This window comes from Amphibalanus amphitrite, unplaced genomic scaffold, assembly GCF_019059575.1.
Source record: "Amphibalanus amphitrite isolate SeventyFive unplaced genomic scaffold, NRLGWU_Aamphi_draft 000120F_arrow, whole genome shotgun sequence".
Classification (NCBI taxonomy): domain Eukaryota; kingdom Metazoa; phylum Arthropoda; class Thecostraca; order Balanomorpha; family Balanidae; genus Amphibalanus; species Amphibalanus amphitrite.
The window spans coordinates 362,022-385,878 of NW_024881615.1; the positions used below are offsets into that span (position 1 = coordinate 362,022).

General features: G+C 53.7%; 1 protein-coding gene across 2 annotated transcripts in view; it reads left to right on the forward strand.

Annotated features, from left to right (window-relative positions):
* The first annotated feature begins 4,193 nt into the window (after positions 1 to 4,193).
* Positions 4,194 to 23,857, forward strand: part of LOC122381428 (peroxidase-like) — a 37,333-nt gene continuing 17,669 nt past the window's right edge. For both annotated transcript variants that reach the window (XM_043365573.1, XM_043365574.1), the window contains exons 1-7: positions 4,194 to 4,291; positions 11,491 to 11,568; positions 12,541 to 12,723; positions 13,378 to 13,557; positions 14,578 to 14,798; positions 15,254 to 15,436; positions 22,648 to 22,821. In XM_043365573.1, the coding sequence (XP_043221508.1) occupies positions 4,284 to 4,291; positions 11,491 to 11,568; positions 12,541 to 12,723; positions 13,378 to 13,557; positions 14,578 to 14,798; positions 15,254 to 15,436; positions 22,648 to 22,821 (1,027 nt within the window). In that variant the 5' untranslated portion in view covers positions 4,194 to 4,283. The remainder of the gene's footprint in view (positions 4,292 to 11,490; positions 11,569 to 12,540; positions 12,724 to 13,377; positions 13,558 to 14,577; positions 14,799 to 15,253; positions 15,437 to 22,647; positions 22,822 to 23,857) is intronic.

Genomic DNA, 23,857 nt, shown 5'->3' on the forward strand with positions numbered 1-23,857 from the left:
TTATCTATTTTAAATGCATCATCTGAGATGCCCGAATCTGTCTCCTTATTCCTATGGCTGTCACCTACGCACGCAGGCGAGTAGCAGGGTTTTTTTCACCTCTGGCTTTGTGTGTCTTTTTGAATATATTTATATTGACTTTTGCCAGCACTCCACATACACCGGCGTGGCTATTCTGTGCCGATAGTCACAATATAAAAACAGGTAAAAGGCGGAATGGGTAAAACAGGCAAACATCAGGCACACGTGCACATCATAAAGCTTGCACTCCTATGCCCCCTCCCCCTCCCACTACATATCCCTATTACACTTAACCATCTTCACGGCACGTTTGAAAGAAGTGGGGTCCAGCTCAACGATACTCACAGGCAGTTCATTTAAAAGTGATGTTGCGCGATATAAAAACGATCGCTGCCCGGCGGCCGTTCGCATAGCAGGAGGCCTCAAAAGGCGATCCTGACGCGTACTGCGCTCGGACTGCTGGCGCGAGTCACGAAACGTAGTGAACAGAGTAGAGATGTCCACAGGCTCGCCATTGGTGATCGCCTTATGGGCTACCGTCAAAGTCGACACCTCATACATTTGTAAGGGGGAGAGAAGTCTGAGGTTCTCTCGCGCGTGAGAAATGTGGTCGTATTTTCTTAAGCCAGTGATCACTCTCGTCGCAAAGTTGATAATGTTCAGAAGCCTATTTGAATGCATTTGTAATAATTTGGTTTATTATTTACATCATCATACAAACGAGTATCATCAATCATTTAAGAATTTGTCATAATTCGCTAAAACGACGACGTTGGTGTCTTGATTTTGTTAATTAGTTCATACTAGGGTTACCCGCGTGCTCCGCAATGCGAAGAAGGGTTATTTTTGACCCGTGGGTATTGGGTTGGTCTGTGTCGATTTGGCTGGTATCCATTTCGTTCGATTGCTTTTTGACGGCCAAACATTTTGTAATAAAAAAGATACATCGCATCGAGGTGCCCGTGTCGTATTATCATGCGTTCTACTTTAGAATGATTCGAAAACTGACGTGAAGTCTTTTGAGGGCCATCGATGAATTCCGGTAAAAATGACAATGTAATGGTTTGGAACATTTACATTTTTAAGAATACTGTTGATCATCATGCAAAAATGAAGGCTGAGCTTTGGACAGAATTGAATGCTCTTTCCAACGGTGCCATTTTTAATTGCCAAAGATATCAGATCATTGAGCAAAACCCGTGTGATTAATAAAGTGGCACAAAATTGACAAACACCATTTTCTTCCGTGATTTGTACCACCTTGATTTGGAGCAATCAGCTTTTCACAATTTTCTCATGAGAGGCGGTACATTTCTCTTGCCAACAGGCGTTGTTCCAACTCGCTCCGTTTAACGGTTACCTAAAAATAAAATCAATTCCAAAATCCGTCCAAAACGTCAATTTTCCACATAAAAGTGCCCTCCTCGGTGCACGTGGCGCGTGCCATCCCCTGCACTGCACACCATTCGATAGCCCGTTCAATTATCTACACCAGGGGTCGGCAAATGGTGGGGCATGCCCCCTTTGGGGGTAATGGAGCCCTTTCGGTGGGGGTAATGAGGGATTCTGAGAAAGCCTATCTTTTTAGAGTTTGTAGCTCCAGTGATGGAGCCATCGTGACTGTTGCATCCCAGGGTTCAAAGATTAGCCCAGGCCAAAGGCACAGCACACATTGGTTCGATACCAATTTTCACGTACCTGCTCGCCTCACCATCTCACCCCTCCGTGCAGTCGTACAAAAGCAGCTGCAACTTTCAACCGTCGCCAGTCTGTTGGCGTTTCAACAGCCGCTAACGTAAGGGGAGGAGTCGATCGGACCCCCGCAGCCTCTCGGACTCTGAGATGGAGCTGTGCATAAAAAAGACGGGCGTGCTACCCGTGACAATAGGAAGCCGCTGCTGCCCATTTTTTAGGTCCTTGCACTGAAAACAATTTAACCCAAGGCCCGTGAGTAAACCGGTGTTTTGCGGGTACCCCTATCCGCAACCATTTTTAACCACCCTCCCAGGAGTACAGTAAGGTCCCATTGCAGTGTAGTCGTCCCTACTCTCAGCGGACTTGTTCGCTGACAGCGGTTATATCCGCTCAGAGCAAGTACGACTACACCGCAATGGGACCTAGCACTACTCCTGGGAGGGTGGTTAAAAATGGTTGCGGATAGGGGTACCCGTAAAACACCGGTTTACTCGCCAGCCTTGGGTTAAATTGTTTTCAGTGTGGTCATTCCGTCTCATTCAAGAGGGCAATGACAAGTGTCGAGAAAATCGGGACCCGCTATAACTTCTTGAAGTGAGATTTTATGGCTCAAGATTATCTCCAGAAAAAGCGCATAAGCCAACGGTCATTATGGGTCCAGAGGCCAGTTTTACCAACAGAAAAATAGCCGCCTGCAGGAATTTTTTGCCTAAAGATCGTTTCACATATGGAGCGTAAACGGTAAAGCCCTATCCGCTTACGTGCCCATCGCGTTTACTCGCGTATGTGAAGGGGTCTTGAGGCAAAAATTCCGGCAGGCGGCTATTTTTCTGTTGGTAAAATTGTTCTCAGGTCATGATGTTTTCCGGGCTGGTAAAAAAAAAAAAATGATGGGCTCGAGGGTACAATTTGGTCGTGATCCAATGCCTTTTACACGAGCTTTTAACGAAAAACCACCCGCCGCTCCTATACGTACAAGGGTTAAATGGGATATAGCATAGGCGGCGGAACGGGGAGGGCACCGGGGCACCCCTTTGATTTTGGCATTTTAACATTAGCCCTATGGGCGTTGCATTGAAAGAATGGGACCAAAAGTCGGCAATGCCCCCCCCCCCCCCTCCCCCTTAATTGAAGGTGTTCCGCCGCTACTGGGATATAGGTATTAAATGTTTTGCGAAGGAAGTGTCATGTTTTAAATTTGATGCATCGGAAATGCATAAATACCCAGAGTTCCAAGACTGTATGAAATTTCAGTAAACTTGGTTGTGTCAGCAATGGGGTCTGGTAGGTGGGGGTTATGGCCCTGCCTGGCGCCCAAAAAGGGGGCACGACCCCGAATGACCTGCCGACCACTGATCTACACGATGCTGTTTTTCCCGTGCCGGTCGGACCCCTGGTCACCAAGATATTGCACGGGGACTGGACCCGTGTCGGCCAAAATTAGCCATTTTCGCCCGATTTCGCACGCCAATTTATACATGTAAAGTCTATGACGCGAATTTGCACTTTTTGAGCGCGCACCACGCACTCCCTATCGACCCGGTCGAGCCCAGACCCCTCAAAGGCACGTCGCGCATCCTTGATCTATAAGTTGTGCAAATTTCACCGGGCTAGGTGCAACGGTCTGGCCTGTAGTCCACGCAAAGCACCACCAAGTCGGGACCTCGGTAACGGACAGACGCACCCTCCTCAAATAGTAGTATAGATTTCGCATGCGAACGACGCGATGTACAGAAATGAAACATCTCTAAAAATATTTTCAGGATAAGCAGACAATAATGCAAACCGAGGAATTATAATGAATGAGTGAGCTTAACTTCACTGCAGACCTTATTCTGTTCAGCTCATCGGGAAACGAATCTTATAGAAAGATGCCCTTGTCGTGATCAATTAGCATTATTACATCTGCTTATTAGCTGATATGGAGCGCTGCCGAGAATGCAACTGCGATCGGACTTTGAAAACAGGAAGCCGCATACTGCATAGCCAATGTGCCCGTGGGCTCTGATCTACCTTCACCAGCCACAGATAGTCCGAGCTGTGCCGTCACGTAGCCGCATACACCACAGCCACAGCGACAACACAGCCGGCACCCGGCTCTGCCGTCGAAGTCCCGCCGGTCCGAACCGTTACTAAGGAGACTGATCGGGCCACTCGAGGAGTGCTCAGCTCTGGATTTTGCACATCAGCCGAACCCCCCACACTAATCGAGTGCAGCTGTCGCAACAGTGGCCCGCTTCCACTTCCGAGCCGCGCGGCATAGTGCCGCATCACGCTGCCCTCTCACGGCAGCGGCCGGCCGGCCAGCGCCACGGCTTTCCGTCGGCGCCGGCGGCGGCCGCCCCGCCCCGCCCCCGCCCTGACGTCGGCCAGCCAGGGCCACCGGCGCGGCGGCCGCGGCGGTTGGGCAAGCGTCGCGGGGCGACCCCCGATGGCCGGCGGCGGTGCGCCGCCCCCGTCGGCCGCGTGGCGTCTATGAAAGTGTGGCGCGCGGCGGCCGGCCGGCAGTATCATTCCGTGTGGTGCTGGCGAGCGGTGCGGGTCCGGACCAGGACCAGTGTGCTACCATGACCAGGTAGGGTCGTGTGCCGCCGACGGACGCCTGCCGAGGACGGACTGATCACAGCGGTGATGTGTTACCCCGGGCGAGGGCCGCGCGCGATGGGCCCACGGTGGGACGGTGCAGAGACGGGAACGACCGAGGTGGGACACGACGGTGGCCGGTGCTACACAGTCCGTGTGCCTGCATATACCGTCCAGTGTGAGCTTAGTTCGATGGCATCAGTGCAACGGCTTCCGTCTAATGATGCAAGCTGAAGTGCTTCGGACCAAAGTCAGCCACAGCTGCTCTTTCTCTCAGGCAAAATATTGAAATCAAGCCATGATAATGGTACTCGAACACCTTTTCAGCGGTTATTAACTCATTTTGTATCGAAAGCCATAAAGTAACGACAAAAACAGTAAATTAGTTTACCTAATTGATTCCTAAAAGTCACCAATTACAATGCATTTTAAAAAAAGCTTTGTTATTATTTTTCTTTTTGACACTGATAATTGGTAAAAAGCAAAATGCCTGTCGATTTTATATTATCAGCGTTCATTTAGATAGAACAGCGTAAACTTAGCATAGGTGACCTATCTATGCCAAGTTATAACTACTTTAATTTGTATGCGAAATTCATTATGTCTACGCGTATTTTTACTCGTCAACCAAAGTATGTTTTGAATTTAACTATTAAGTTAATTATGCAGGCATTTAAAAGTATCAAAATTATTTCGTATGCTAATTATGTAAATAAGTCATCTAAGTGAATGCATTTTTTCTGGCTCGGAAAAGTCCAACAGCTAAGTCAATGGTAAGGAGGCCGAGATAGCGTACCTAAAAGCTGATGCCATCGCTCATGCTGAGTAGATACCTACCTATTACCTTATACCTATGATGCTCATCATATTCCTAACTTTCCTTTCTCACGGTCGCATTAAAACGTTTCTCCAGACACTGTTTTCAAGCATATCTGTGCTTACTACCTAGTGATTAGTGATTTTCATGGGCTGTGCGTTTACTATTCATTACATGTTCCTTGAAAACGTTTTCCATTTATTGACTTTAATTTCCTTTTTACATACTTTTATGTTGCGGTTCGGGGCTAATTATGCGGTTTATAACTAACGGTACAGTTAAATTTCAGTTATTGGTGAACAACCCTGTCATATTCCTACGCTTAAAGTTAACTACGTAGGATTTTATTCCATTTGCTTTAAAACATTTCCTGAAGCCTTTTGTAGGTATTGTGTAATTTATGGCGATGTACTATACGCCAGCTTCAATGATTATTTTCCTACATATTTGTGTGGTGGATCGGCCTAATCGAATGTCGATATGGCTCACTAAATTCTAATTGTCACAAGCTGCTCGTTTTTTTATCGCTCCTCATTTACTCGGACTGTGACTTGCAATGCAGTTGCATATGTTGTATCATTTTAAAACAGTTATATTTGTGTGATATCGTAATCCTTCATATTCCTATGCATTCTAGCCATGCGATGCAATCCTCAGACACGATTAGCAGAGTTACCAGGGCTTAATGTTAAGCCATTTCTTTGCCGGTAAAATACTGCATTATTGGGATAAATCATTATTGTTTGTTCGCTGATGATGTGAAATATCGCTGCGCCGCGCGGTACACTTGGCAGCGGGCCAGCCTATCGTCCCGCACGGGCCAGTTTTCTCCGGGGATTTCCTCGGTCTGGGGCTGGGAGGCGGCCACACCGACAGCTGCTTGGGCGGGAGGGAGGGGGATATTCAGACCAGCCGCCCGTGACGGCCGAAACTCGGCGCCGTTCTGGCTCAGGGCGCCCCGGACCAGCGCCGCGCGCGAGCCGCTGTCACTCACTTCAAAGAACAAGTGGTGACCGCCCCCGGCGCCTGCCGACACTTTCAGCTATCTGACATTGGGGGACAATAAGCCGGGCATTCTGCCGCCCACCCAACCTCCTAATATGAGCGGCGCATGCTTGGCTTGCTCTTGCATGTGTGCTGTGCCCCTAATTAATTTATTAACGCGGAACGGGAGCGTGCGACCGGACTGGAAGCCTGTGTGTCCGGTGTAACTGCCGTGACTGCACGGTTTGTAGGAGAGCGTTTCCTCGCTGTCTGGCCGGTTAGCGGTCGCGGCCGCCGCTGACCGCGGGCTCTCACTTTCATCGGACGGTGGCCGCGGCCAGAGACCGACGACCGCCTGCCGGGGCGCCGCCCGACCTCGCCGGAATTCAGGGCGTGACCCGCTGAGGGCGCCAGGAGCCGACGTGACCCTGCCTGCCGGCCGGCCGCCCCACCCAGTATCGCGGCCCAGTAAGGTCACCGAAAGCGAAAGTCCTGCTCCACTGCCTTCATCTCACGCTGGCTACTTGCCAGACGCGTTTGTCATTTGAGTGACAGAGGCCGCTCAACGAGCTAATGCAAGCCGGCTCACGGGGACGGACGAGACAGTCGGGATGAAAATTTACGATGAATTCGCCACCAGATTTGTCTTTATCCCGACTGCGCCGCCAAAATCATGCAATAAATTTGTGAAATTGATTTTAATTTTACTTGAAAATTATGTTTTATGGGTTCAAAGAGCACATGGGATCTTTTAAACCTGAGGTCCATATCACTCTACTGCCACGTCACCTGAGCAATCAGCGAGCCTTCCCGGGTCATTCCCTGAGGCTTCGGCCGGCGCTTGCCATGAGATCATGGCGCTCGGCGCCCCGACCCTGACCGTGAGTCTGACTCGGGCCGCTCTCAGATCTGGGTTAAGCGGTCCGTTAGTGGCTGCGGCGGTGGGCGCGCCTCGCCGGTGGAGGTCAGTAGTGAGGACAGGGCGGGGCGACCGGCCATCAGTTGTGTAACTGGGGCCGGGTCAGATTACCGGCCACCTGGCACCGACCAGAGATGCAGGGGGATAGGCGGCGGTTTGCTCCCGTGCCCCTTTGGTCGGCCGTCGCTGCCGAGACCGAGTCGGCAAGTACGGCATGCTCGTAACGTTAACGGAGCGTACGGTGGTCGGTAGGATATGAACTGCTCTTCTATGCTAGAAAGCCAGGCTCGCCCGTTCCCTGAGGTTAATAGGCGTGACCGGCGCAGTTTCGCTCCGTATTCACGTCATTCTCTCTCGGCGCGAGCGCCGCTATTTTCACTAAGCTTCGTAATTGGAGGACGGTCAGCTTCTGCTGCGCTATTACCGAAATCACCTTCTGATACTAATGTTTGCCTTCTGCGGCCGAGAGAGCGGCCGGCCTGTTCCGGATGAGCGGCGGTACAGTTTGGCCAGAGACTTATCTGCTCCTCTCGCCGGGCCCTGGCCGCGTGAGAAAGTGGCGCCGACTGCCCGCTGCCCACTCAAGTGCAACAAAAGACGTCCAGCCGCCACCCGGGCGGCCGTTTTCGGCGGCGCCATGTGCCCAACTGCTTTCTCTCCTTCCCTCGCTCCCTTCCCCTAACGCCGTCACACCGGTAACGCTTCATTTGTCACGTCGAACGCTTTGATTCGGACGATAAAATGGACTTTCGACAGCTCTGTAAGCCCAAAGTTGCCCTGTAATGCTCGTTCACGCGTGACTTTAATCCCGCTGATTTCCTCATTAAGTTGCGTGTAAATCTGTTTTTAGAACTAAGGTCGGTTGTATTTGGATACTGTTTCCGAACTTGAAATTGGCTTCTTGAGCTAGAAGGCTGACCTTCTCGACGCTACGCTTTTTCTCTGCGTCTTTCCCTGCGACTGAACAAATTTGACTAGGTCACGCCATATATCCCGCCCCGGGCTGGCTGACAACGCGGAACTGATGACGTCACAAGCAGATGACGTCACGTTTTGACCTTACCGGAGCACAAAGAGATGATTAGCTTCCTGATGTTGACTGAGCTTTACGAGATCGAATGGAAGACAAACAGCCACCGGGCGCGTAAGCCGCTATGTTCCCACTGTTCTAGCCATTGTGGCGCCGAATGCCAACTCACTTAACGGTAAATCACTTTTCATGCAAGACTAAGCAAACATTTCCAAACGTGTCTCGGTCATCTTCAAACCACCATTTTTCACCCGCCGCGGTTGTTGAGGTTACCGTCCTGTTCCACCGCTGCAGTCCCCGCCGGTCCCGTCACCCGTGTCCCGCGGTGAGATATGTTCTTGTGCTGCGCGGCGGTCACCGGCTGCAGTCTCCGTGGCTGGTGTTACGTTGTAGTGCGGAGTTGTAGTCGCCAGGGTTATGCTTCTGTGTATCGCTACGGTCACCCGCTGCCAGGCCATTGCATTTCCGCCCTTGCCGTAGTTGGTATGCCGTGCTACGCTGCTATATCAGTGCGCTGAAAGTGAATGGGTCGAAATTAATTTAACCCTTTTCTTGATCATGGTGGCCTCGCAATAACTCGGTGTTACTTAGACTCGGCATTTTCTCAGATAGGCATATAAATACAGTTAATGGTATTCAAGCAATAAAAACGCATTTGCATCGTTGGTTATTAGCGCAGTTAATGTTTTACAAAATTTACGCATGTAGATTGTAGTTAGTTAAATCTTTTCACCGGCTGCTATCTGTCGGCTGTCCGTCAGGCGGCCGCCGCGGCTGAGTGGCCGCTTTCCTCCTCTTCACCCTCTCACCCTGGTGTGTAGGAGCGTGTTCAGCCGGCCGGAGCGGTCCATTCAAACAGTTTTCACCCTCTGCCGCGGTCGGTGACCAGTGACCGGTGTAGGGACCTCTGAGCATCATCGGAGCTCAGCTCAGCGTGACCAACTGCCGACCATCCCCTCTGTAGACAGGATGGCCCGTGGCAGCCCGTAACGAACTAATTACCCGAACAGTTTTCGGGTAATTATAGTTCGTTACGGGCGTGTGGCGCTTTGAGGGTGTTAATACGACCTAGTAAGGCGGCGCTGAGCCATGCGATCTGTCCTACACAGACGACAAAAAAAGCGGCATCGCCCTGACAGACGTTGACTTTGAAACAGTAGCGCACAGTAGTAAGTACTAAGCACAGGAAAAATCGCCTATCTTGTACACATATCTGTTAAGTTTGTGTTCAACGTGTCTTCGAAATCAGATCAACATATTGGAAAGACGTTTCCGGGGATATGTTATTGTTTGTCTTCCACTTCTGACATTCTGTTCCTAAGGTGAACTTGTCAACAGTAATCCTGTTGACATGCAGAAGGTGTAAAAATCTGCAAATAAGAGATTAAATCACTCATTCAGGACCGATATCTGCAAATCGTGTGATACTTGGCTGTTTGGCACAGGGTTCTGGCAGCCGTTGAGGAAATTGGTCCAAAATCCGGTGGCGGCGGCGCGGCGCGGGCGCTGTCGCGATCCGATAAGACGGCCGCGGTCAGTGCCGCCGTGGTTCGGCTAATGGCCGCGGGCGTGGCCGGCGCGCGCGCGCTTGAGTGCCGGCCGTGAGACTGGGGACCGTTCCGTCACCCAAGGACACGGCACCGCCAACGGCCGCGCGCCGCTCCGACCGTGCTAATTTTCTCCGTCAGGCGGGCCCGCTGTCATACGGGCCGGTGGCGAGATCGATGTCGTGCCGCTGATCATAGGTGTCGGGCACTAAACAGGGTGTCCGTAGAGAGGGGAGACTGGGCCGGGGGCTGTGAGAGGTTCGGGCCCCGTTCCGCAGCAGCTGCCGTGATAGAGCGGCGCCGCCCGACCGCCGTCCTCTGGTGGTCGGTCTGCCAGGGCGTGGTCATGACCCAGTCCCGTCTCTCAGCGCAAGGTCGCAAGCCGCTGCGCCGATCATCCGTGGCCCCGAGTGACCATGGAGGCTGCGATCTGCACCGACCACCCGCCGTCATTTCGCCCTCCCCTCCGCGCCACTCCCGAGTTCACGTCACCATCTCTCACTGCCCTGAGCACCCCGGAGCGCCGCCCTATACCCAGTCTATCGGTCGTTATGGCCTCGCACTGGGAGGAAGCAGGGACGCGCCGCGCCGTTCGCGCCTCTGCGGGCAATCAGCGAGCAACAATGCCGAGCAATTGCTGCAGCCTTGATCCCATTTCCAAGGCATCGTGGCGAGCTGCGGTAAAGAACGGTGCCTTGCGGTTGACGGGGGTGGGGATTGGGGCAGGCACAGTGGCCACCGCGGGCTATCTCGGGCAGTAAAATTGGTCTAGGTGTGAGTGGTCCGGCGCGACTGTGGTGGGACAGGATCTCCCTACAAACAGGGCCAACCAGTAGTTTTACTCTATTGAGGCACTCGGTGGCCCCTCTGTCTAGCCGAGTTCGCGCACTGCCGGGCCGCGTCGCGGGAAAGTGGTGAGCGGCACCCGGTCTGGTGTGACGCTCCGCGAGCACCGCCGGCGCGCGGGCCGTCTGCCGCCGGCAGGGAGCAGTGGCAGCCGCGTCTCGTCACCGCCCGCTCTGCAGCTGCGCCAGACGACAGAAGTGCTGCATCACCCGGAGAGGCCGCCAGAATCAGTCTCTGTATGGTCGGCTGGCCACCGGACACTTTCCCCGACTCTTTCTGGCGACCATCGCTCCCTCACCTCTCCCACGATAGCCGGACGTGACTGCTCCAAACTCAGAAAAGATATGTCGCAAGGCGCGTGCGGTCATGATGTCACGATCTGCCGCGTTTGGCGACACGCGCTAAGTCGATCAGTTCTCTCTGGCGGGGCGTGACGGCAATTTGGAGTAATTTAAACAATGATGGCTGGTGTCGGCCCATTCGCACCCCTACACCACACGCCCGAAACCATTAAAGTCGCCTGGCACTGTCACGTTCCAGGCCCCGCGGCACTTTTACACAACGGCTATTACGCCGATCGATGCTGAATGACATGAGCATTCAGTGGTTACATGGAAGCTTGCATGTCTATGGTAGCAATTAACACACTGATGTGTGTGAGGTTGATGTGCATTTGGTACGTGCAATAGTATGGCGAACAAATCAAATTTGCTGTCATCCGCTATGCAGTTCACCAGCCTTCATTATATGCTATCAAAAAGCATTTAACGAAGATAAAAGAGAGCATGTAGTGGTAACCTCGGTGATCTTGTGCCTGAATGTCATGGGAATTATCTGAACGGCCAGCATGTGGTAAACAGCCTTGAATGTATGTGACAGATCACGAGGTGCCTTCCCAGGACCTTGGCGCGCTGGAACGGTCGTGTTCGTTTTCCTCTGCGGGCCATATCAGCGCGGCCGTCTCGTGGTTCTCCCATGGTGCAGCCGGCGCGCGGGCGCTGTTTGCGGCCGGCCCACTCTTGTGACACCTCCTCCCCCTGTTTTGCAGGATTTCAATACTCGTTCTGGGGCTGTTGGCCGCCTCGGCCAACGCCAGCATCGGCTCCTTCAACACATACAGCTCCAGGTAAGAGGTCGCGGCGTGTGACGTTATTGCGCGCACGCCGCTCGCGTGACGATCAGACGGTGACACGCGTATTGTTCGGGAATGTGGGCGTTGCGACAAAAGGAATGCGAAACCCATACGGGGATATTTGCCAGTTACTTATCATCTTGGGATATCATTCCGTGCGTCAAAAAGGAGGAATAAATGTGCTCCATAAATGTCATCAGATTCAAGTGAACCCACCGTGCGTCAAACTGTGGTAGCCGAGCTGCGGACCGTCGACAGTGCCGGCCCGATCTGGCTCCCGATCAATCCGGGAAAACGGGTGCCTGCGCGGCGGTGGGCGTGCACACGGTCTGAGACGTGTCCCCAGAGAACGGCGTGACATTGGGATCTCCGGGCCGCCAAACCTGCAAGCAGACCGGCGACCGCCGCGTGCAGCGCTGCCAGAGAAAGAAAAATAAATCAGTTTCTGTCCCCCTAACGGTCTAACAATGGCTAGGAAACGGGGCACTGAATGCGGCAAATGGCTCAGCGTTGTTGGTGTTTTGCCACTGGTACCGCTGAGAGCTACAAAAGGAACACCACTTCAAATATTACCGATTATATCATTGCTTTGTAACACGTCCAGTAAGAAAACGGCCATGCAGTTTGCAGATGATTTATGTCGAGGCCCCGTCGCTTGAGGCACTACTTTTTTTTACGCGTGGCGCTGGCGGGGGTGTATTATGTCTTTTCGTTGCATAAAAAAACAGGAATGCTGCGAAGCGTTTCAGGTATGTTTACTATGGACAAATTGCTGGCATTTCCGTTGGCGGTGCTTTCATCAATACAAAGTTACGCGCTGTTGTCAGCATGAAATGACTGCGCTGCCTTCGGCTTTCTGCCAACGGTTCGCGATGTTTTACGACCTTCTATGTATAACAAGCGCAGCCATTTGCCGTGTGTGTGCCTGTTCCGTTTCGCTCACCCCCTGTGTCCCCTCTGTTGCAGCGTGGTCCACTCGGCGGGCGACGGGTTCGTGCCGCCGTTTGCGCGCCAAGTGACGGGGCCGGGCCCCGTGCCGGTGCCGGGACCCACCCCCGGACCTCACGGAGACGCGTGTGCACTCATCATCCCCGGGCCGGGACACTCGGCCGCCTTCGACCATGCGCTCAACGTGTTCGCCGGACCTCAGTGAGTACCGACTGGGACATCTAACATCACCCTCTTCGTCCAGTGCCTTGTACGGTTCCAGGGTGGGCTGTACCAGCTCGGTGATTAATTTCAACTAATCACCTCTGATGGTCTCCCTTCCCGGTGTTCTATCACCGGTTGGCGTGTTTGCGTTTAATTTTATTCGCCGTGTTTTGCGCAAACTTCACTAATGACTGCGTTTGGAGCGGCGCGGTGGCTATTTGGTGTCGGCTGCGGTTGCGGTCATCGCCAGTGTCCGCGGGAGGTCTCCCAGTTGGCCAACACTGCTCCGCTCATGCTGGGCCGCGTCCCGAGAGAGAGGGGAGGTAACCGGTCCGCTCACCGGCCGGCCGGCGCCCGAGGCACGGGGATTCACCGGTGTGAGCCGCCCCGACCCACCTCTGACCCCATCACAACGGGCCCCATTGACGCCCGCCCCACAGCGGCATTACGAGACGACGACTAAAGACGTCTACTCACTACACAATTAGCGTGTGCAGATGTGATGGTTGTGCCACCTTTCTCCCATCATCTTTACACTCTGCTCCTTTGAATGCTCCTTGCAGACGAACATCTCCACACTATTCTCTTTTCAATCAACCCTTTCCGCTTTTGTCTCACATTATTACTAACCACCCTCCCTCCGTCTCACAGCTCCGCCGCGCCCGGTTACTCCGGTAAGGACACATGCATCTCGTTCGACGCCATCAACGCGGCGTTCGACAAGGCCACCCAAATGTACGGTCTGCGCCCGAAGCTGCACGAGGTCGAGGTTGAGGACGTCGGCCGGCTCGGGATGGCGCTTACCTTCGTCGCCGAGTACATCGCCAGAATGTGAGTACCGAGTACCGATAGTGAATGTGCCGTAATGTGTGTGTCTGTGTGTGTGTGTGGGGGGGGGGAGTGCCACTGTCCTCTGGGAAAGAAGGCGGAGTAGAGCGGAGCCGTAAGCGGATTTCAATTTAACAGAGTCGACAAAAGCTGTGTCACCTATCTACGCATGCCCCGTGGAAAGTGAGAGAGGCTTTACGATCGGTTGCTAAACGTCCAATTTCAGAGCGTGACTGGACGCATGGGCCAAACGCAGTGGCGATTTGATCTAACAGGTTGCATAAATTCGACGGGAAGTGAAACTCTGAATGTCGCTGGGACTAGTCCTGAAATTTCATACTGATATGTCTAGGTCGTATCTGGGTCTTTGTCAAATGTTTCGTGTCAATGGAGGAGCGAAACCGGCATTGCGTCAATGTAAGATCAGGCAGATTAAATCTTGCGCACTTCTATACCTCATTAATGCTGCAGCGCGCCTTGTTAAAAGAGAGTGAATAGATCAAAGCACGCAGGTGAGCTCTCTTTGTGACATTTGTTCGCCATGACTGTCATATTTCGCTGCGAGACGTGCGTCATTAGTTTTAAATTGTCAAACTCGAACTATAAATATACCGGTGCTGTCGAGAAGCATCCCTGGTCGCCGTCAGCTCGCTCAAAATCATCCGGTCTGTTCTAATCTCGGGCTGTTTTGGTCACGACAAACGTGAGTTCGTCCCGTAAATCTCGTCATGTAGGTAATGTGGATCGTTAGCTCTCCTGCACGGGTCGGTTCACAGTGATAGGACGTTTCGACGGCGTTGCACAAGTGCCCGGAGTGACTGTAAAAGTCGACTCGCCGAGTTTGTGTGTGAACTCGCGGGACGGTTGACTGAGCGAACCCCACGATCGTGTTACTGTAGCGGTTATAGGGATGGAGTTCGTGGGATAACTCATATCGAGCTTTGGACCTGTCATAACACGGTGGTGACTGCTCGGAAAGGTTCCTTCCAATGCCAGCCATTGTAACCCCACTTGTCCTACCAGGTACAACCTGCCCAAGGATGCCATCGCCTCCGGCCTCCCACTCATCGATACCAGCAAGACCATCATCGGCCCGTACTGCCCGGCGTTCCTGAACGGCTACGACCGCTGCGAGGTCACCCGCTACCGCACCATCAACGGCATGTGCAACAACCTCGAGTTTCCGCACTGGGGCTCGGCGCGCAACACGTTCCGCCGCCTGTTGGCTCCCAACTACGCTGACGGTGAGTTCGGGGACACGACGGAGGGGTCAAATGTTAATGGACCTTCGGACAGACACTGTCACTGCTTAATCGGACATCGTAATCGACGGCTGTCGTCTGTCGACACTTACAGTCTTAAATGGCAAATCTTGATTGGCTGGTATACCTGCAACGTAAAGGCGAGGCTAAGCAGAAGAGAAGATAATCGTCTGCAAGTCGTGTTAGTTAGCATTATCTGGGCTAAATCTGCACAGCGGGTTATTGAAAGTTTAGCGGATAGATATTACTCAGCAGCCATTTTCCTTGTCTGGGTGGGAACGGCGTGTAACTTTCATCGGAGCTGTACCGGCTCGACGAATTAATCATGCTCACGCCCCGTTCCGGTCGGTTCCGGCTGGGGTTCCGGCGGGCTGCCCGTTCCGCGGGCCTGGAGACCGTCGTCCGTCCGTCTGACCGTCCGTCTCCGTCTCCGCCAGGTGTGAACGCTCCCCGCGCCGGCTCCGCTGGCTACCCTCTGCCGAGCCCGCGTCACGTCTCCGCCCACCTGCACAAGGACCTGGGCCACCACGACCACGCCGTCACCATGTTCCTCGTCTCGTGGGGTCAGGTCATTGACCACGATATCACCTTCACCGGAGAGATGAAGCCTGAGGAGAAAGGTCAGTCCCCCGCGGCGGCGGGCCGAGAGAGCAGGACTGACACTCTGGGGGTGAGGCTCGTTTGGTGAGCTCGTTTGGGAGAGGGGGAGGGAGGACGGCTCGAGTCGCGGCCAACACCTGCAGGGCGCGGGCAACTGATGGCTCTATCGGTGGTGAGTGATACTGATGGTGAGCTGTCGGCACGGGATGCGTCGGACTAGGAGCCGGGATTGATGGCCTGGAGCCGCAGCGACCTTCCAGTGCCCACACGGGGCGATGCCCGTGTGATGGATCCGGCTCACTCTCTGAGCCATCGATGGTCGGCCGGAGATAGTTACAAACCATTCCATAAGGTTGGGCGGCACTCAGCTTGTTTACAAGTTGACCGGCTCGTTTGTAAGGCCGTCAATTCCAGTTTATCTCGACTGGAAATATTGCGGCGCCTTTTAAGCACCAGCGACTGAGACTGGCATACAATCATGTTCGGTAGTTAAAAGTCGATAAAAGTTAACGGCGCCGTTTCCAATTTAAGCGGACACCATACACAATTGGCTTGTGAACGGTCCGATAGATTTTCTGAAGGCCGACTCTAAAGCGGCCTTGACCGCTTCGGCCCATTGTCTTTGGCTTCGAGCTACTCCCATGAGCTGCTCAAGTCGAATGGCAATGAACGTCGCGTTTTTTCGGCCCTTTTTTACGGCGGGAGAGTCTGACAGATTACCGAATCCACTTCTACCTCTATTGAATTCCGTAGTTTCCCTTCTTCGCTCAGACGGGTGAAATGCTCGTCAGTAGACAGCCGTCCCGGGGTCTCGGCTTTTGTGACCCCTGATCGGCCTGTTTCCAAACACCTTTATTATCATAGACCGCCTTCACCCGTCCAGTTCAGCGCTCCAGCGGTGCCTCCTGTCTATCCAGGACGACCCAGATGCGGGTGACTGGCGCCGTTTCGACAGCTCGGCGGCCAGTTGCAGAGCCGTTCCGCTCACTCCGCGACCCAGAGCGGTGAGCCGGTGTACTGGAGACCCTCGGACCGCGCCCAGCCGCACGTGCACTGTGTGAAACGGTGCCGGTTCCGCGCCGCTGCTGCCGCCGCCGCTGTCACCACCGCCGCGCCACAATTAGATCTGGTGATACAGCGGTCAGGCCAGAGTGCACTGCTCATGACGTGAAACAATGTTCCGACCGCCGTCCATTTTGTCGACCGGTCGCGGCGCTGGTAAAATTTGCGCCAAAATCTCTCTGATGATTTGCCTGAGCGCGTTGGACAGTCTGGGCCCGGTCCGCACAGCCAGTCTGACCAAGCTCGGATCGCGTGTCTACACCTCACGCACTCGGCTACCGTTTGACCCGCGCCGGCCCGCCCCCGCTGAGCGCAGGGCGCCGGCCGCGCTGTGCCGGACAACAAGCGCTGCCGGGGGCACGCGGACGGGGGCACGCGCACTGTCCGGCCGACCGATAAGTGGCGTTTGGGAGGCGATGGGGCGGCCAACATGCGCCGTCAATAGAGCGCACAATTGGTGGGCGGAGGTCGATCTCGATATGGCTACGCCCGACCGGTTCTGATGACAACGCGCGGTAGCGGTTTGAACCGGCTATATTGGACAGCGTGTTAGCGGTCCTGTGGTGTGTCACGTTTCTCGGAATTTGACAGTCTCAGCAGCAGTTGCAGCGAGTAAGGAGAGGCGAACAATGGGGGACCAGGGACATGCAGTTCAATTCCTACTTAATTTCTAAACCTACAGACAGGGGCGTCGCCACGGATTTTTGACTGGGGGGGACGGATTGGCTGACTAAAAACCCAAAAGTTAGTTAGTTTAGCGTACAATTTCAGGCCTATGCACTACTTGTAACGCATACACAATACACATGTTCTCATGTTCTCGCGTGGAGGCGTTATTAGTCACACTCTTTTCTACCTGTGCATGAATTGGCGGCGCGAAGCGCCGCGAAAATTGGCAAAAACTCTTGGCAAAACAGTCCCAAAACGCATAAATTTTGCATCCCGCGTAATAAGTTTGATACCAGGACAGTTAGGGTCTGGTCACCAAGTCCAGCAGCCCTGCCTCTAAAAAATCGTGTGGTCCTCTGTAAACCGCTGTTAACCATAGGTACAGTTTTTTTCCAACTTCTGTGCAGTGTAGCTGCAGGACTGCGGGGTCGGAGTCGACTTCGGTCGTAGTCGACGGTTTTGGTCGGATACGGAGTTGGAGTCACCAAAATCGTAACAGACTTCAACTCTGAAGTCAGAGTCAACGTCATCCCCGAGGATGGGTCGAATAAGAGCTGGAGATTCTGTTGGCTGTGGTGATTGTAGGGGTCATGGTAAGACCAATATAGGGGCATACTGAGCATTACGTCCTCCTGGGCTCTCTCAGACCAGGACGAGGTCCTCTCACCCTCAAGCATCAAGCGTTCAAAGGCCATGGTGAGACCTTCTGCTGTCGGATGGCCTCGAACGGGAAGAGGGCCGTTTGAGAGTGAGCTGAAGGTCTTGACTATTACGAATATCCTATGTAAAATGTGTGGTCTCTGCAAGCTGTTGTCCTACTGCACTCTGAGACTTTGGCACAGATCTTCAGCCCTTGTTGGATATGGTCGCCCCGACGCCCCTACAACTGGAGCTTTGGCTCCCTATCGACGACCTGGGACGGACAGTCCAGAGCTGCACCTCGTAGGCAATGCTATCTTTTATGTGCCAGGAAACGTTCAAAGAGACAAAAGCATCACATCACATGTTTTTTCACTCCTATGCGGGCCGAGGGATGCCGTGGTCGGAGATGGAGCGGGGACTCCGAGCGTTTTTTTTTTTTAAAGCCGGAGTCGGAATTACCAAAATCATCTACTCCGCAGCCTTGTAAGCAAGGGTACAGTGTCAGCAATTCGCAGATTCAATTTGTATACGAGTAGGTATCCGCAATTTCATCCCAAAACGACAATACACCAATGTCGTGGGTCACTTTTTAAATCATTCATGAGGATATTTTTGCGGGGGACGTCCCCCCCGGATTCCTCGACTGGGGGGGACGCGTCCCCCCCGTCCCCCCCGGTTTCGACGCCCATGCCTACAGAACTGCTGCAGAATGAGCTATCAAACGATATTTTTAGGATTTAACTCAAACGATCGTTAACGACCATTACAATTCGTCGCAGCGTTCATAAAAAGTTAGTGTTCACATAACGTTTGCTAAGGCCGTCAAATTGATGGTCTTTGTATTGCTCAATTCGGGCGCGGTTGAACACGAGCGCGACCTTAGTTTAAAGCGCTACAAAGCACCGGAGCAGCCCCATGCGTCAGTACTGCACCACCTCTCCCCGACCGAATAGAGGGCCTCGTCAGACTAAATTCTTTGTTCAGCGGCGACGCCCCTTTTATGCCGGCTGCAGAGCGGACGTAGACCGTCTGACAATGGCCCTCAAAGGTCACGACGGCCGGAGCCCGGCACACTCCCGCATGCAGTACAGTTCAGTTCGTGATTGGCTGTATGAACCAACACCGGCGATCGGCCCGAAAACGACCGCTCACGGTGAGCAATATAGATCTGGGCCAGATATCAGATATGCCCGGCCAGTTACCGTTGGACGCACGCGGCCCGTTGCGCCACAGAGAGGATACCGGCCGCGCTGATGGCCGTCGCGGCCGTTTCCGGTTTTTGCTGCCCGCGTTGCGGTACGTCCGAGCAGTGCCCTCGGGCGCCGACCGTCGGCGGCTCATAGCGACGGCGATCTGTAGCACTAGAGCAGTCGGTCATCCGCGCCGCGCCGCTCTGAGGGCTTTCACTTTCGGCGGCTGGTGCGGCGGTCGATCTCGGAGACAAGGTCGGCCGGTGGCATGCCGCCGCCGCGCCGGGACGCGCCGCCCGGCACGCGGGGTAAAAGTCGCACCGGTCGACGACGGTGAGTTTTTCGGCAGCGGCGCTCACATGGCCGTAGCGCGGTCAGTTTTTGCGCGTGTCGCTCTGCCGACTGGAATGAGACTGTGTCCGGCGGCGGGCCAGGTCGCTGTGCCGTACTGATGAGGCCGCCGGGTCGGCCAGGCTGTAACCGAGGGGTGGAAGCGGCCGGGGTGAACGTATCGTTTGGGATGAGATAAGCTCTTTGGCTAGAGATGGGATTGTTGATAATTGAAAATGGTGAACGAAGATGACAGTGGATTGCTCATGCCGCTTAATTTAGCTGCTCATCAAGGCTGACATAGCCACTCTTTCAAAATAATGCAACCGCATATCATCCCTTACTCGGAAAACCATGAATGACAAAGCTCCCAGAATCAGTCATCGTTTCATTCTCAAACGAGATATTAGGGTGCGCCGTAATGATGTGAACTAAACCGCGCGGCATAAGCGTAACTTTATATCTCTTTGTGGGTGCTCAAGCACCCCCAATCCTGAGCTCAGCACCCCCTGCCTTCTTAAAGCACCCCCAGCCTCCTCAAAACATTCCCAGCTGACTCAAGGCCCTCAATAATCAGAATGTCCATCTCCTAGTACTGTAATGAGCCCAGTGAATCATGCAAATACTATGCTTACTCAATTTAGTGACTAAGAGAATATACATTGAATAAATCACCACAAATTAAGATGCATGACATTTGTGTTAACATTACATCTGATATTATCAGGGGCCCGGGAACGATTTTCAAGTTGGGGGGAGCCTAAAATACCTGACATGATGCATATGAAACAGTGGCATAGCTAGGGGTCTAAGGGGACACGTACCCCCTCCCCCCATCGAGTTCAAAGGGAGCCTCGGGTCCGAGAGGCCCTGCGGCGCCATTTGACCGCTGATGGTTAACGATGGCTATATTTCTACTCAGAAGGGCCCCGTGGGGCTCGTTAGAGCACCTCATGGGCCCTAAATAGCCATACTAAGGTCTCCATAAGGGCCCCACGCCGACTTCTGAGGGCCTCTCGCGGCTTTTAAGGACACCTCGGTGGTCTCCAAAGGCCCGTTAAGCCTGAAACAGACTCTTTCCGCAGTCAGGAAATCGCATGTGAGAGCCTATTCAAATACATGGAAGCACGCTCGCATCAATCGCACGCACCTCCCGCGAGCGGTTGATGCGAGAGGAATTACAATGTATTTGAATAGGCTCTCGCATGCGATTTCCTGAACGCAGAAAGAGTCTGCTTCAGCCTTTACTGGCCTCTGAGAGGTCTTACCGGCCTATGAAGGGACAGTTCTAGGGGCATTTCCCACCTGTGATAGTCCCACACTTATTTTTCTGAGGGCCCCATAACGGCAACTGTGGGGCCCTCGTCGGCGCCTATGAGGGCCCACACCGGTGTCTCTGAGGGTTTCACACCCCCAACTCCGAGTGCCTACACCAGTGCCTATTAAAGCCCTATATCGGCGGCTCTGAGGACCCACCCAACACCTGTGCATCTAAAGGCCACCCACTGATGACTTGAGGGCCCCACAACGGTGACCCTGAGGGCCCTACCGGCGTCTGACAGTACCATGCCGGTCTCTTAGGACCCCGCAGAACTTCTTCTGCCGGCCTAAGCCCTAAGGACCCCTTGCCGGTCACTGAGACCCCCTGCCGACTTGTAGAGAGTTCGCGTCAGCAGCTCTAAAGGCCCCACACCCGTCTGTAACGGCTCTACACCAGCGTCTATGAGGGCCCGGAGCAACGCCTGTAAGGACCCTCATCGGCGCCTCTGAGAGAATCACACTAGCACCTCTGATCGCCCACACCGGCACCTGCATGGCGGCCCCACACCGGTGCCTCCCTTACCGGCGGCTCTGAGGGCCCTACGCCAGTGATTCTGAGGGTGCCACCGATAACTGAAGGCACCACACAAGCCCTTAGTGTAGCTGAGCTTTAATCCCATACCGGCCCTCCGAGGGCGCCACGTCAGTGCACTCATTGCCCCACATCCCTCCCTCACACCCGGAGCGGGTAAACTGTGTTATACCTACCTATAGCAACGATTTTACCACCGTTGTACGTTATGTATTTCTCAAAGTTGACTCAAAATGGTCTAGTACAAAATCTGGCCTGCCAAACTTATGGCCAAGGTCAGGCCCAAACACGTTTTGGGCAATCAGTCTCAGTCCATGACTCCATTCTTCGACAACTATACGGTGCAAGGCCGATACTGTAGAAACTTGCAATTTGCACCCTTGATCTGACTTTGACCTTGACCTCAAACTTTAAATTAAGTACATGTTTTTACTTAGGTATTCGTGATGAGATCTTTCGATTGGCGTTTGAATTTTCCAAATCGGACCATTAGTTCGGGAGATAACAGGGGGTAAAATTTATCCCCCCAGCCCCACGCGTTCGGCTGGAGACCCCAGCCCCGCGCGGGTTAATGCATTGGGTGAGCCAAAATTGTTTTACAGTGGCGCTATTAAAACAAGCTCTCGAACCGATTTAACATCATTTCTTGCATGATGCCTGATGGCTACAGTAAAAAAGAACAGCTAAAAAAAACTACAAAAACTATGGCATGCCTTTCTGAAAGCTATTCAGCACCCCCAATGATTTTTGGAAAACTACACCCATGCCGCGCGGAGTAATGATCATATGACTTACGAGCGACCTCAAAATAGACCCGGCGTAGACCGCTCGGCGTGTCTGCGGAATGATTATTTTCCCGTCACAAATGACGTGAGAATTGTGGTGCGGTGCGGTCAAGGTGACGCCGCCGGGGTCAGGTCACCAGACGGGGTGAGGCGGGGCCACGGTGTCATAGTTTGCTTCTCAGATCGAACCAGGGGCTCAGCGCCGCCGGCGACATGCTGTCTGTCTGTCTGTCTGTCTGTCTGTCTGTCTGTCTGTATGTGTGTTTGTGTGTTTAGGTCACGTATACCTTGGAGGCCCTGCGGACCTCAAATGAGCTGTTGTGAAAGCCTCTGACAGTTTGGGGGATTAGTGTCTCAGTTGGTACCGGTGTTTACCACACCAATAATTGCATAAAAACGGGGCATATTGCAGACATAATCCTCCAAAACAAGCGGACGGTAGTGGTCACACGTAGCAAATACATAAATGTAAGTGTAATGCCGTCTTTATGTATAGCCGTTTGTTTCAAACATACAAAGACGTAAAGGCTTCTTATCTCATAACGTTCTCATACGATTTCCAGTGCGTAGTATGTTCAACAGCCTAATTTCCTGCATTAGCCTCTTTTGTCTCACTTGTCACTCGTCCGAGCGCTTCCGTGCTATGAGCCCCGTGTATGTAGTGCCACCGCTCCTGTATTTACCCCCTGTCTCGTTCACAGACCGTAACGGCCGGCCCAAGATGCCCGACTGCTGCAACGACCCGCGTCACGCCGACAACCCTCAGTGCTTCCCGATTGAGATCCCGGCCGACGACGAGTTCTACGGACTCTACGGACAAAAGTGCATGAACGTCATCCGCTCGCTGCCCGGCGTGCACCACAAGTGCAAACTCGGTGAGTGGGCCTCGGGACCTGGTGGGATATAAGGTGTTTGTGGGCTTAGTTGAGTTGAAATGGTGGCGAGAATAGACGTGAAAGTCATAATTGGTTTGGGCACCACATGAGTATCATTGAGGTGATTGAGAGTGACACAGACTACGTGGGGTTAGTGATGCCATATGACTCATGAGGTCCCACAGGGTCAGAGTCGCCCATCAGGTAAGGTTGAGTCACATCATCAAGTTAGCGCCAATTCGCTGTATAAATCATTACCACATCGGTAACCCGGTATCTTCGACCCTCCCAGTCCAAGCGGCTGTTACGTCGTGCGGTGGCGAGTTACACCTTTCAGCCTCTCCGGCCTCCAACCGACTCTGAGGCGACCGGGCCGGCCGCGCCGAGCAGGTTACGACTCCGGTCGGGCCACTGGATTGGTCGGATGAGTGGTCCTGGGTTACATCACTCTACCAAGCGGACACACCGCTTCTTATGTCACAGATCGCAGCGCGGAACGTAACACTCAGCTTACTGAGATTTACGGGCTGTGAAATATTCGGCTGACTCGGGTCAGTCTCAGTCGGACATACCGATCATTTCATTTCTCCCTGCCCGGCCTTTTCCCGCTCTACCCGCGGTCCCACGGCGCCCGAACATGTCTCTCGGGGGCTGCGGCCGCTCGTGACAGGCGTGTGTCCCAGCTTCCAGCGGGCGGCGCCGGGGCCCAACTTTCCCGCCGCGTGACCGTCACACAACTGGGGCTCTGCGCGCGCCGTCACGGCTCCATCACGTCCGTGACCCGTGACGGCAGCCGACGGGCGCGGTCGGCGCCGCGCGCTGCTGAGGTGTGCAGTGTGCACCGTGCATGCCGCATGGGGCAGGCGTGGAAGCCGCCAGTGCAGCGTGTAAAACCAGCTGATCCTGTCCTGTCCGGTGCTGTCCTGCTGAGTGTCCTGTTCAGTCAATATCTTGTCCGGTGGTGCCTATTGTCCCACCCTGTCCCGTCAATTTGACGTCTCCGATATCCTACCGGTACGGGCAGCCGGGTGACTCG